Raw genomic sequence first — 15318 nt, forward strand, 5'->3', positions numbered from 1 at the left:
TTTTAATAGAGTACAGAAACTGGTAAGGAAAGCAAAAATTAAGTCCAAAGATCACAGTTAACGCTGTGGTTGCTAATAACTGGAGGACAATTATGGGAACTCAGTTTATCCATTTCCTGCAGAGAGGTCCACATGGACTTCATAATCATGATGAAGTCACTCAGCAAATGGATTTCCAAGGAGTGCATCATGGGACGTTTGGGAGGGGAGTGTGGCGTCAGGGAAGAACTGAAGATTGATTTTTTTCACAACTTTCAAACCAACCTCAGATCCTGTTGATGCACATATTCACTCCAATAAAGACTCAAAAGGTTATCAGGAGAAATTTACCATGATCCCTTTATTATTCTTGGTCTCATCACTGGGTTCGGTCACACAAGGTGATACACGGACAGAGGGTGAGTGTTTTAACTTCTCATTCATCCAGAGCTTTAAAATATATCCGCTGTGTTCGAGTGCCTTTGTACACAGAGACGTTTCTATCCCGACAGCAGAGAAATGTGAAAGTGTATGTGTATTTAAAAAAAAATTGCTCGTGAGCCTGCATTTATATCTATTCCTATGGAAGCCTTGAAGTGACTGAGCCATGAGGGGTCTTTATTATAATGAATCAAAATATCATATCACTGTGGAGCATCTACAGCAAGATTAAAGATAAGATAATAACCTGTAGCTTCACTAATTAACTGATCCAGTCACCTGTGGGCAAGACAATAGTTATTAGCGTTTAACAGTTGTCAAAAAATCATTTCAGACAGAAAAATTGCACTTATATAGCATTGAGATGTTGATCATTTATTTCTAACAATAATTTATTGGCTCCTTAAGTGAAAAACTGGTGTTTAAAAATGCGATTTTTGCATCAACTTCATTTGTTCGCATGAGAACGAAATTCAAAATGCTGTAAAAAAAAAAATAAAAATTCTCATAACTGCCAAATATCATCTACAATCACTACAATTTTTAAAATCATAATTGAAAATGTATTCATCAAAAAAAATTGCCAGTATAGGTTTACATTATTGTTTACAATGAAATATTTAAATATACTGTAGGCTCAGTTTTTTATCTGTCTGGATGGTTTGAGTAGGACAGTCTGAAGATGTACTGTAGCAAGTTTGGTGCCAATTGAGCAAAGATTGTAGGAGGAGATAGGTTTAATAAGTTTTGAATTGCAACAGAAATATGGACTTCATAATTTGCAATATGTTTGAAAGTACAAAAGTTTTATTTAGCACACATTACAGGTGCAAGGAAACGACGAAGCCCAAAGGACTTGCATTAAAGTTCCACCCCTGTCATTAAACTTACAATTTGAAATAAAGGTTAAGAAAATAAATATTTGTAAAATCAGGAGACAAAATGCACAAATAGTCTTTGATATATGAGGAAAAATAATATATAAACAATGAATTGCAAAAGCCAATGGAAACAATGGACAAAATATTCAAGTGCAGTGTAGAATGACTCCTTGACGTCATCCACAGAGTTGAGGGTTGGTGCGTAGACTGAGATCAGGGTCAGGCGGTTGCTGTCAATGAGAGGCACGTGGAGGATCTCGAGACAGGTTATAGCGATTCACGATCAATGTCTTGATTGCAAAGACACCGTGGATCTATCCCTTTCCAGAAGAACGTGTAGTTGGCACCAACTTCGGAGAGGCTTCTCTCTCTGGCAAGTCTTGTTTTGGAGAGGGGGGGGGGTGCCATTGTTGAAGAAATCCAGCTCCTGACTCACAAGAGCAGTGCGTGGGTGTGGCCTCTCTGGCCATCGTGCTCCATGAGGGTCCTCACATTCCATTACTCCCACTGAAAGCAAGGGTTCAGTTTCGGTTTTCTTCTCATGTTTTGACCACGAGTAGGTCCCCATTGGCCGCAGTCTGCCAGTCATGAGGGACTGTGGTGACCCATGTTTGCCCCACCTTTTCTAGGGGTCTCTCCATTCGGACTGGGCTGAGGTTTTCCAAAATAGGCCAGTTCAGTAACGCCTATAGCTTCTGAACTACCACGTCACCCCAAGTTCCTGGATAGAACGACCTTCATGCAGTTGAGAAACAACTGTCGTTGGAGACTTGAAGGTTCCAAACCCTAGTAACCCAAGGGCCCGCTCAGTTCTGTGGCACCGTCCGCACTCGCCAGTCACTGAGTGAGTAGTAACGGTCACCCTTGCGCATTTTAAAGGTTTCAGGTTGGGATGCACTGATCCCGAGCACGACCTCCCCACCCCGCCTGGATGCAGTTTAATGTCGTACCCGGGACCATGATCCCAGACTAAAGCAACTAAAGAATACCAAACAGCTGTTTGAAGAGAAAAAGGAACTGATGATCTTTTAATTGTCATGGAAGTATATTTAATTTTAATATTTAGACACTTCTAAAGACAATTTGTAGACAATTCTTTGGATTTGGAATAAAATGAGGTGTTTTCTGACACAAGTTTCTCTTCTCAGATGTTTTCCACTGTGAAGCTCAGAATCTCAGTCTGAACGGCTCCGACCAGCTGCTCCTGCTTACTTGGACAGATGATCCATCGTGCTTTGCTTTCAATGATGTGATCACGTACGAGCTGCTGGTGCTCATCGCAGACACTGAAGTCAATCGCGTAAGAGTGTGTGAGCGTGTTCAAAACCCTGGAACAGTGGGACACATACTCTAGCTTTCATTCCTGCTCTTTTCTCCAACACAGAGTAACGTAGTTGTGACGCCTGACTGGAGAGGATCTGTTCATACATGGAAGTGGATCCCTACTCTGTCTTTGGAGTGTGCCCCACATTCACTCAGACTCCGTGTACGCAACAAGAACTACACCAGCCCATGGACACAGAGGGAGATTTTACCTGGTCAGTAATGATATATTCAGCTTTATGTACTCGGTTCAATCACACGCAGTCACTTGTCTACTCGTCTTTTTATACTTTGACTAAAACGATTGAGAGTTCTTTCAACAATTTGTGATGAAAAATTACTCATCATGTGATATAAGCACAGGGAATCTGTAAGCCCTGCAAATATCGTGGAGTTTCATTACCTTTGTGTACCTTCCCTCCTTCCCTCTGTTCACGGCCACCATTGTTATACGTAAGATGGGTGCTGTGTCACCCGTTTTATATTTCTCTACACTTGTCACCAGACTGGCTTAACTGATTACACAACAATAACATCACATCTCACTCTCACTTCAAAACAGTCAACTCTTCCCCACCCCTTTCATTTTCCTACCCTAACTCCCTCTTCCCTGTTCCTTTCCCCCTCACCTAGGTGTAACACTGTAATCTCTTTTTATATTCTCTCTTTAATAAAGTTTTTCTTACCCTCCCTTAAGGGTAAGGGTGACTGTGATGGTCACAATTATGCAATAACATAAATTCATTTATTTAATTTCAATAACAAAAAATGCATTGCACTGCATATAGTGTTGACCTATGATAGCATGTGCAGACAAGGTGTATTTGGACAGACTAATGTATCTACAACATAATTAGTTGGTAGTTTAAACAATATTTCTTGTTTTCTCATCATTTTTACTTTGTTATGGGGACAAATTGGGTGCTCCAAAGGGCCGGATTTGACCCCCAAGGCTCAGATTTGACACACGTTGTCTAAAGTTTATGAAAACTAAAGCTGACTCACTGCAAATTCACTTTACAACACAGGTCAAATTACCTTGACCATAACCTTTGTGCCTCTACAGGAAACCGTGATTTAAAAAGAAAACGAGTTTTTCCTCGAGACAAAGTGTTTAAGGCAGGCAGCACAGCCACCTTCTGCTGTGTCCGACCAGCAGGGGAAAGCTTCCAGCACATGTATCTAAGCGGCAACAGAGGAACCCACATGAGCACCACCAAGATCAGTGACGACATCTACGCCCTGAACGTTCTGCTGGACCAGGCTTCAGATGTCTGTGTGGACGTCAAATGTCAAACCAACACAAGCACTTACGGAGCATGTGCCTTCATTGGCTGTATGTGAAGCCTTTTAGTCCTTTGAATGTCATTGTATTGGTTCACGCTGAGGATTGTGTCTTGGTGTTGTTTCCCATGAGTCAGACCCACCTGATGACAGGGATCTTCTGTGTGAAACTCGAGATATGAGCTCAGTGGAATGTGCTTGGACTATAGGACGAGACACACGCCTGTCTCTCAGGAGTCCAACACAGTATAATCTACTGGGAAGGTACATCGAAACCACACGGTTATAAAACTCCTTACTAAGAACATTTGAAAAAAATAGAATTAAATATAGACTGTCTCGAGATTTACGCCACCCACAATGTGTATAACATGTACAGTACAATAATGCAAAAATGATTAGTAACATAATTGATAATGTTGACTACAAACATTTGTCTCAACTCGTAACGTCCACCGTATTGCAAATACGAGTCAAAATGTATGTTCTCACTCATTCACGCTCTTAAGGTATTAAATGCTTCTTAAATACAGCAGCATATCACAAGTATCATATAGCTTAAAATCTATTCTAAAATACCATTCTAAGACAACCATCACAGCAAACAGTCAATTATTATATCAAACTTGGGAAAAAAAAAATGGCGACATAAACAAACCAGCACCCCTCACCTTTAAAGCAATGCCATGTCTTACTGATTCCATATATTTGATTAAAAGTTTTCTCAAAGTCTTTCTAAGACATTCTAAATCCAGTGAATTCCAGCATTTAGTCCAAAACAGTAAAACTGCTGTAAAAAAAAAATGAAATGTATCTACCTATTTACAAGAAGAATGCAGCTCTGCCCTGATTTGTTCTTGATTTTATAGCTCTGTGACATAAAAAATCCTCATTTTCAGATTAATGTTGTAAATTCATGGTTCAAGATTCATTTTCGCTGCTGTATCACCGTATCAACTGCTAGGAGCAGTGTGGCTTCACCATGAAGAATTGCGCTCCGCTGGGTCCAACTCTGGCTCAAACATGAAAGGCTGGATGGACAAGTCTTCTGTTGTTGACATTTTGAAAATAGCCTCTGAATAAAAAGTTTATGCGCCGCTACATAGCCGTATCTCTTCTATCAAACTACAAAAATGGCCGAGCAGGGTGGAGTTGAACCTGGAGAGGGGGCGGGGTATGAAGTGTCTCATTTGCATTTAAAGAGACCGCACCAAAACGAGTTGCTCTTACAAGCACATCAGAAAAGGGGTCTGGGGAGCTATAATAATGAGGAATTCAGACCCAAGCATTGCAGTTCCGCTTTATATAGACCACAACTGTATGATTTATATCTAAAAAGGAAGGATTTAAATCCATGATATGTCCCCTTTAATGTAAGGCGTAAGCATTCGCTAATGTATACCTCTGCTCACTGTTAATGTCACACACTTCTTAACTCTCAATTACCTTTTCAGACCTTGTTTAAATGGACCTTCAGCAAAATGTTCAACACTAATCCAAGTGGAAGCTGAAGTGAGGAATTGGACGTTGAAAGCTCAAAATAAACTTGGAGAGGTGGAGCTCCATGATGAGGCTGATCTGACTCAAAGAGGTATGAAATCATCGAAATCAGAAAACGTTAAAGGTAGGGTAGGTCATTTTCTCCAGACGCATTTTTTTAAGTTTTTGGTTGAAATTGTCTTTATGTCCTGACAGAAATTAAGATCGTATGTGCTCTGAAAAAGAAAAAGAAAATATGTCATCTGCAGCAGCTGTATACCTGTAAAAATGGTTCATTTGGCGGAGCCCTCTGAGGATGCTACATTCAAAAATCATGCTAGCTTTCGAAAATGACCTAACCTGCCTTTAAATGGCTCGTGCTTTTTTACTAAGTTGATTATTGTTGTTGCCTTTTTTTTTAGTTCACATGTTTGCTCCAGAGCAAGTGGCTGCTTCAAGTGTGTGTTCCAGAAACGTCAGTCTGAAGTGGACGTGGAGCGTCAGGGAGTACAACAGGCTCAGGCTCATCTGCCAAGTTCACATCAGCCACAGCGACACTAAGTCCACAGTGAGCGTCAAAACAGGAGGATTAAACCTGCGTCTCTGTGAGGAGCAGGATTGTTTGATCTGAGTTACATTGTCCAATGTCAACTTCAGCGGCTGGCGGGCCACATACGGCCCTCTGCCTAATTTTCTGTGGCCCCCAAAGTAAACATACAAAATACAGAAAAATACACAAAATGACTCAAAAAAATTCCCCTCAAAATTACAAAAATTACTGAACAGGACAAAAAAAATACAGAAATTGACTTCAAAAACAACTGAGACGACTACAAATATACACAAAAATTAAGAAAATATACAAAACGAAGACAAAAATAAAGAAAAACGACTCAAACACAGAAATGCACAAAATGATTCATATTACATGCTAAATAAACACAAAATGAGAGAAGACTATCCATACTACAACAAAAAACAATTACAAAAAACCATTTTCACTTTCCTGTACTAATGCTCAAATTAGTCATTCTAAATGCTGATATGAATTTTGATAATGTGGCCCTCGGATCAAACAATCAACATGATTGTGTTATCTGTTCAAAACTGTGTTAAAATGAGGTGACACGGGATATGAAACACTGGTCTAGTGTTGGTTTTGTCTTCCCAGTTTGAACACTTTGGAGTCGGCCTGAGTGCTGTGGTCATAAACGACTTGACACCAAACTGGAGGTATGCTGTAAAAGTGCGATGCGGAAAAGCTGAACATTTTTGGAAATGGGGAGATTGGAGCAGGAGCGTTATATTCATCACACAGAGTGATGGTAAGTGACGAGGTAAGTGATGAAGTACAGGAATTACATGCAGTAACATCAGCTGTTTAACAGGCAGTGTTTGTCTGCGTATACCACAGTACCAGACGCTCTCGATGTGTGGATGCAGAGGAAGGAAAACCAGACAATTATTATCTGGAAAGTGAGTTTAATGACTCATTGTAGAAATAGAGGGCCTGTACTACAAAGCTGAATAAGCATATCCAGGATTCATCTCCGTTGGCTGGCTTCACCTAACCAAACATTCTCTGTCCTATGAAGCAAGATATAAACACGTTCACTTAAAGGTGCAGTCAGCAACTCTCAGATCTGCTGCTCTCTTGCCCTGTCTCCAGACTTTCCAAAGTCCCTACCTCAGAGGAGCTAACAAGCTAATGTTAGTTCGACAGCAACATCACAGTAATAAAACATGCTCTGTTAAAAGCATATTACTGCAGCACTTCTCTCTCTCAATGTGTGAGCAGGGGGGACTCAATGAGCCTTTTTCACACAAACTACTATTTTAATTTCTTTATTTAAGTAGGGACAATACATATTAATGAACATTCAAAAAAATGTAAATATGCCAGATTGTAGCCAACGGCTAATTTCCATCTGCTGTCCCTAGACAGGCTGATGTAATAAAATGTTACACTTAACAATAAGACATGGCAAGACACAAAACAATATATAAAAAGATTACATACAGGACACAAAAAAAAAACAAAAAACACAGGGATCATAGAATACAGTAACATTTCATGTAAATGAAACACTGGGACCAGAACAACTGGTCTTATCATGTAAGGCTGTCCTTACAGAGTGACAGCGTTAGCAAATATGACAAAAAGTCACTTTTATAAGAGCTGCAGACTGCACCTTTAAGCGAGGTGATTTTAGCCAGGCTACGTGTGCGCTCCAGTGACAGGCGTGAAGATTACAGTGTCAAACCGATCACAATCACGGAGAAACTGTAGAGCAACTTTGTCACAAATGAGGAATAACTGCTGACACCGTTAATGCGTAAAAGCTTGAGATTATAAAATATTAGTCCATAGGATGATAAACGGACAGCGCTCTGATCAGTTTCACTTTATTAAGGCACAGACGTGTTTCTAGTCAGGTAGTCCTCAATTTATCACACACACTGTATCCACACATTGTTTCACTGTCGTATGTTCCTGCTGAGACTGACAATGTCAGTATAGTGTATGTATAAATGAATAACTTAATCCGTCCGCGATACGGAGAGTGCCCGACACATGCTTCATCAGCTGACTGTAGATCAGTCCATCAGATGTAAATCTATATCTTCCTAAAGGATGTCATTTTGCGCACCAACCAGGATCTTCTAATAAAGGGCCATTTTCCAAAAGAACTGAATGGTCAGGAGGCAGGACTTTTGTACTCTTTTAGATCTTACCCACTTCATAACCCAGTCCCGACCAGGTTAGATGTTCACCCTAAGTTACCATGGTGATTTACCTCGGTAAGAAGTTAGCCAGCGTCGTAGTACAAGACGCACCAAATTAATCCCGGAAGTTAGCGCAATAAGAGGAAATTCAGCTTCGTAATACAGGCCCTAAAGTCATATTAAATTTATCTTAAAAACTCATATGCACATTTGTTGGCAGCGTCCCCGAGCCAATCAGAGTCATGGCGACATCATCGATTATGACGTGTCTTGGACAAAGCCTGGAGCGGCAAGTGATACAAACAAAGCTACGGTATCACACAGACATCACAGTGTCGCACTCAGTCTGAACAGCAGTGAGGAGCATATTGTTACTGTTACTGCAAGAAACATCAACGGCAGCTCCTCCCCGTCCACCATCACCATCAGCCCAGGTACCGCGCCCAGTCAACACGACGTCTTCACTGGGTTTTGTTTGTTTCTACAGTGTCTGTGTCATTGTGTGGTCCTGAGACAATAATGGCCAAGTTTACATGAGAGCTTTAATTTCCCTTTCATTCAGAATACAAATGAAATCCTCTTTAAACTGACCTTGTAAACACAAAATTCCAAATGAAAATGGACATTCCAAATTAAACCCCAATCCTAATTAAGTGTCTGGTTCATTCTAATTTTAATTCCGAATGGAGTAATTCCGCAACCTTGTATACATTTAATTCCACTTTAAATAAATGTCGGTCGTTCTACGCAAGCTTGCCCAGTCGCGATGACGTGCTGGTGACGACATCATCCAAGATGGCGGCTATGGTGGTTCACAAATTTAATTTTCACCAAATTTAGCCAGATCACTTTTTGCCTCGTGCCAATTGACATTGTGAGCATCTGTACCAAAAATAGAGTCAATTGCTGCACATTTAAGAGTGGCACACTTTTTCAACAATGTTTTTTCAATTTTCAGGAATAGGGTTTGAACTGTTCTAATGTTCTTACTCATTTAGTATAAATACAGGGAGAGACAAATATTGTCCACTCTTACCTTTGTATCGTTCAAGTGCATATAAAAGTACATTTCTTGTACCTGTGAAAGTTGCTCATTCTTCAGTTGAGCAATAAAAATTGTGAAAAAGTGTGCTACCCTTTACTGACTTTATATTGGCTCAATTTTTGGTATAGATGTTCAAGATGTCAATAGAAACAAGGCTAAATGCGATCTGGCAAAATTTTGAAAACTTTTACTTATTCTATCATATTGTGAACTACTCTAAAGGTCGCCCAAAGAAAGCTTTGGTTTTCACCCAAGACTGTTTATTTAATAAGAGCCTTAGGAGACATGGATATAACAAAAAGAGTGGATGGACGATAACAAACATGCGAAAACGCAGACTTATTACACACACGCACACACGTCATCAGCAAACAAAACAGGCTTTATCGGGGGACGTGAAACCCTGCACCAGGACACATAGTGTCACTATTGATGCGGGGGTTGTTTGAATGTTCTCCTTCCACTTAACCTCCTGTATATTGGAGGAACAGCAGCCGTTGCATTAACTACTGACTTTGATTGGCCAACGTATGGTCTGCTGCTTCTGCGTTAGTCTATCTATCTCCATTCTCTTGCTCAGCTGACGAAAGTGAAACTGTTTTTGTTGAGCTGCTGCTTCAAAACTACAATCAAAATAAAAGTACAAAATAGTACTTATGTGGTCTTCTATGTTTTAGTGAAAAAGAGTGTTTTTTTTCCGATAGACGTGATACCTCAAACAGAAACCTTCCCAATCCCCAGACCTAAAACGGAATTGAATAAAGGCAAATAAACATGTTTCCATGTAAGCCTCAATTCGGAATTATTATTTCCATGTAAACACAAAGCAGAACACTAATTCAAATTTATTTCATTCTGAATAATCAATTCCAAAGTTAAAAAAAAAAAAAAAAAACGTGATGTAACCTTGACCATTAAAAGCAGATTTACGGGCAAACCTAAATCCAGAAGTGTTTGTTCTCAGACAAAGCTGCTTTGAACAATTCCTGGATTACTGGAAGTAATGGGACCTTCTCACTGTCCTGGCCTGCCAGTCCCGCTGCCAGCTGTGGTTACATAGTGGACTGGTGTCCGACCTTCAGTGAAGATCACGTGGAATGGCTCAGAGCTGCACCCAATGAAACCAACGTGACTGTAAAGTCCGGTAAGTCCTTAAAAAGCCCTCCATGATGTCACACTTACTGACATTTAGATACACGTGTGCTATTATTTTCCAGATAGCTTCAAAGATGGAATCAGATATTCTTTGTCTATTTACGCCTGCACCAGGGGATCTCCTGTGCTTCTGCAGAGAAGGGAGGGCTATGTGCAGGAGAAAAGTAGGACTCTCACATTATGTCAGGCTGACAGGAGACTTCACCAGTTGACAAGTGTTTGATCTCAATCTGTACCAGGAATAGAGGATGATCTGTTCAAACCGCTAAACTTCAAACAACACCAGTTGGATGTGGAGATCTTCTGGGACTCTTTTTCTCTGAGAAAACAGTCTGCATTCATCCAAGGCTATGTGCTGTACTATCAGGAGCTCAATGGACACATCTTCAGAGTAAAATCAGGTACTGTTCACATCTTCTTAGCCATGGCGCCAACCTGTGGTGTGAATAAATAGAGTTTGACTGATACCTTCTACTTCCAACAGACTATTGATTTTATGAATTTAGTGAGATATCTACAACTAAATCATTTGGTAATTTGCACAGTGATGAATTCTTTCTCTGTCATTTTTCTGTCAAAGTAAATGCGTAAAATGATTCCAAAAACACAGAAAATGACAGAAAAATACACACTATGGTTACAAAAAAAACAAAAAAAAAACACAACAATAACAGAAAACAACATTGTCAACACACAGAACAACAAAAATCCACAGAATGACAAAAACATAATCAAGATGAAAAAAAAGAAAAATATTGAAAAACAACAAAAATACACTGAACAAGAAAAATACAAAGAATGACAGAAGAATACACAAAATGTTTTTTTAAAAACCCACACAAAACCACAGTAAAATAAAAACAGAAACTTTTTTTTATTCAAGTGAATGCAATAAGCTTCCGTAAAAAACTACAACAAAACTACTCAAACCCTTTGTTCTTTCCTGTTTTAATGGTCAGATTGGTTATTATTGGAAATGCTGACTCAAATCTTGATAATGTGACCCTCAAAATCAGACAATCAAAATTTTGCAGCTCTGCTGTGATAAAAGTTGCCCATCTCTGCCTTAATGAATCTGTTGACATGGCTTTGGGGTAACGCTTGGTTCCTCCTCTTTGTCATGTTTAGACGACCCTCACAGCACCAGCATCACAGCAAAAAACCTGAGAATCACCTGGTACAGCTTCACAGTAACTGCTGTCACATCAGTCGGAGAATGCGGGAATACATCTATCACAGCAAAACTCAATTCCCAGAGTAAGTTAACGCAATGTAATGACCACATCTGATCACAACCTGCAGCTTTTTTTTTACATTTCGCTTTAATCTGTTGTGTGTCCTGATTAGCTGAGGATTTATTCATGCACATCCTCGTTGCCCTGCTTGGGCTTTCCGGTTTCATTTCCCTCTCAACCATTTTCTGCTACAAACACTGGAGCAGGTACGTAGGCTACACACTTCAGTCAACCTAACACACACGTTTTGACAATAGAAACTAAGGCTGCAACAACGAATCGATAAAATCGACTATTGAAAGCGTTAACAACAAATTTTATTATCAATTTGTTGCGTCGTGGGATTCATGTCACTGACTGTGACGCAGAGCCCTTTGCTTCACCTGCAGAGCTTTGTGTGTGCGCATACCAGCGTTTGTGTGCGCGCATGCACCACGAGTGTTTGTGTGCGCGCATGCACCACGAGTGTTTGTGTGCGCACCCCACCAGTGTTTGTGTGCGCATGCACCACCAGTGTTTGTGTGCGCGCACCACCAGTGTTTGTGTGCGTGCACCACCAGTGTTTGTGTGCGCATGCACCACCATTGTTTGTGTGCGCATGCACCACCATTGTTTGTGTGCGCGCACCACCAGTGTTTGTGTGCGTGCACCACCAGTGTTTGTGTGCGCGCACCACCAGTGTTTGAGTGTGCGCACCACCAGTGTTTGTGCGCGCGCATGAGTGTTTGTGTGTGCTCGTGCGCCAGTGTTTGTGCGTGAGTGACACTTTTATTTTAGTTTAATCAGCTTAAGCAGGGTTTAAATGTGCTTTATAGATATGTGTTTTAAAAAAAATCTATTGATTTATTGACCAATGAATCAATTATGAAAATAATCATTAGTTGCAGCTCTATTAAAAGTTGAAGATAATGTCAGCCTTGTTTATAAAGAGTTAAACCTGAGGACGTTATTCACTTTTTCATCTTCTTTTGTTGTTGTTCAACTCAACTTTTTACCCTCGTGTGTTTTTGTCTTTGGACAGCATCAAACATAAGGTCTATCCTCCAATTCCTAAACCAGTGTTATCAGAAAAGTGGTTGATCTCACTGGTAAGTTCATTGTATCATGTGTAAAAAAAAACCTTTGGGTAATGTTGCTTAGATCTTTCTGCTGCCATTGGTTTGTCGTCACACTGTGAAATGACATTAGCACATGTTTAAAGCTTCATTCTCTAACGCAGGGGTTCTCAAACTTTTTGGTTCCAGGGACTCTTTAAAGGGGAGAACATTTTACAATGACCCCCTTATACTCTTCACATCAGTCAAACAGAATCCACTTCCATTTGTAGCCCTTAGCTCCACAGGAATGATCTATTCTTTGAACGCTTCAAACTAAATAATATTGAAGATCTTTGTAGAAGAAATGAACTATCAATAGACTATAAAGACAACCATGACACGCCACAGTAATACAGCAGTGTGTCATGTCCAGTATTCAAATAGAGTTTGCTTTTGTGATTCATTAGTGCCACGGTTGGGGTCAATTATGATTGTAACTGTAATTGAAAACATTTGTTGCTGTTGTAATCATAATTGAATTGTAATTGAGTTCAGAAAATTGACTTTCTAATGAGTTCTATGGCTTACACATACATAGGTAATCATTAGAATATGTTTCATATGTCTTCTGTCTTCTGACAGAAAAAGGCATTAATAAGAAATGCTAACAGAAAGCTAACACAAGGAGGTTAGGTTTTATGGGCTTATTTATTAAAGGCTCAATAATTGTGAATAACTGAGAACTTAATTGTAATTGACTTGCAGTGCAAAAATTACAATTGTAATTATAATTGTAACTGGTTCAAAAAGCTAGTCACCGTAATCATAATTTAGTTGTAATTGAACATGGATAATTGAAGTCAGGGTTGGGGTCAATTCTAATTGCGTATTTGATAATTAATTACAATTATAGCGTAATTAAAATTGTAATTTTAAAAATCAGTTGCCGTCTTTATCGTAATTGAGTTCAGATAATTGACTTTGTAATTGTAATTGGCATGAAAATATATATAAAAATTGTCAATTGTAATTTAAACTGGGGAACCATTTGACAGTTTTATGTACAGTTCTACACATATGTAGTTAATTATTAAAATATATTTTATATCAAGCTTTCTCACATTTTACCATTTAAAAAATATTAAAACCTATATTGTCATTGATAAGTTTAACAAAGTAACCAATAGATAGGAGAGGACCTTATCATAAGAGATGCTAACAGAAAGCTAACACAAGAGGAAGGTTAACATTTATTAGGTTATTTATTTAAGGCTCAGTAATTGTGATTAATTGTAAATGAACTTCAGTAATTGAGAACGTAATTGGGGATAAAAAATATTTGTGATTTAATTATAATTGGAAAAAATGCTGGTAACTGCAATCGTAATTAAACATGGGTGATTGAAAAGGTAATTGTAACTGAAAAATGTAATTGACCCCAACCCTGATTGATGCCCATATGTAGTTATACACTTTCATAATGGTACGGCATTAATTAAAGTGTTTTTAAAAATTATTTGACAGACCCTGAGCTACAGCTCGAAGGCCCCCAGTTTGAGAACCGCTGCTCTAATTGCTGTTCAGGGTTTAAGAGTGGGTTCGATCATTAGGTGTTTAATATCTAGGACCTGCCTTTTCCCCTCTCCTTTCCTCCCTTGTGGAGACCCACAGTTCTCCCGCCCTTGTCCTCCCATGTTATATGTGATTGTCTTTCATGTTTCTTGGACGAGATCAAACTGAAATGTAATTGTGTTGCTCTGTAGCATGTGCAATGACAACTACAGCTGATTGTGTAAGCATCCACATACAGTATCTGTACACAAAAATAGTGAGCATCTGATATACAGCTCATCTAGTGACCATTCATTTGAACAGTATATTGATTTATTGACAACATTCAACGTGAAATGCAATAGAATCATGACTGTGTTGTGATTCTAGGGTCAACCCAGAGGTCACAGCCTTCACCTTGATCACAGCCTCTGCAGTGAAGCAGATATTCAGGACCCTCCAGAGCTGCTCCTTCATTATGGAACATTAGTGACAACTGACGTCAACCAGAGAGACAAACTAGCCATGACACAAACGTCTTTGGAAAACTACAATACACATCATCAGAAGTACATCTCCCATCAGCCCCGCCTCCTACCCACAGCTGTCACCTCAGCAGCTTCACACTCTCCTGGGTTGACGAACCCTTCTTATAACCTAACAGTCCAGACTGAGACTCTGACCACCTGTCCAGGACTTCAGCATCAGGAGGACACAACAGGAAAGGAAATGTGGGGCGGAGAGCAGCCTCAGAGTGTGGCAATGACCTTCAGTGGGAGGCAGAAGGTTGAGGACCTGGGTGGTCCCATGTGCTGCGATCATTCTTACATTTCCTTACCTTCGGCTTCTAGTCACAGGAATCAACAGTGGTGAGACAAATACATCTGTGGCATGTTTGACAACACATTCATTCATTCATTCATCAGCTTGTGAAAGTATTAGGGCTGTCATCTAAAAAATAACTTTATTTAAGCACTCCAAACAGTGTGGAACCTTTTTTATTTAAAGAGTTCCCGATATACCCATATTACCGATGCACAGACTACAATACAAGATGTGAGACTGCCGAACTGCTCAGCTTTGTTTGCGTTAATTTTGGCTTTTAAAAACACCGGATGGAAAACTAAAGCCTAGTTGTTTGCCGATTGTGCATGAAAGAGTTTTCCTTATCACCGGGGCTT

At 39.6% G+C, this 15318-nt stretch overlaps 1 protein-coding gene across 1 annotated transcript; it reads left to right on the forward strand.

Moving 5' to 3' along the window:
- The first annotated feature begins 222 nt into the window (after nt 1-222).
- Nucleotides 223-15082, forward strand: LOC114473461 (leukemia inhibitory factor receptor-like). The gene is made up of 17 exons (XM_028463100.1): nt 223-398; nt 2450-2601; nt 2686-2839; nt 3691-3960; nt 4046-4172; nt 5363-5499; nt 5810-5955; nt 6559-6712; nt 6802-6863; nt 8335-8548; nt 10124-10303; nt 10377-10478; nt 10554-10715; nt 11443-11571; nt 11662-11755; nt 12571-12637; nt 14528-15082. The coding sequence occupies exons 1-17, from the start codon at nt 332-334 to the stop codon at nt 15008-15010; spliced, it is 2700 nt and encodes an 899-aa protein (XP_028318901.1). The 5' UTR covers nt 223-331; the 3' UTR covers nt 15011-15082.
- Nucleotides 15083-15318: the final 236 nt, after the last annotated feature.

The sequence above is a fragment of the Gouania willdenowi genome, chromosome 12, assembly GCF_900634775.1.
Source record: "Gouania willdenowi chromosome 12, fGouWil2.1, whole genome shotgun sequence".
In the NCBI taxonomy this organism is placed as follows: Eukaryota; Metazoa; Chordata; class Actinopteri; order Blenniiformes; family Gobiesocidae; genus Gouania; species Gouania willdenowi.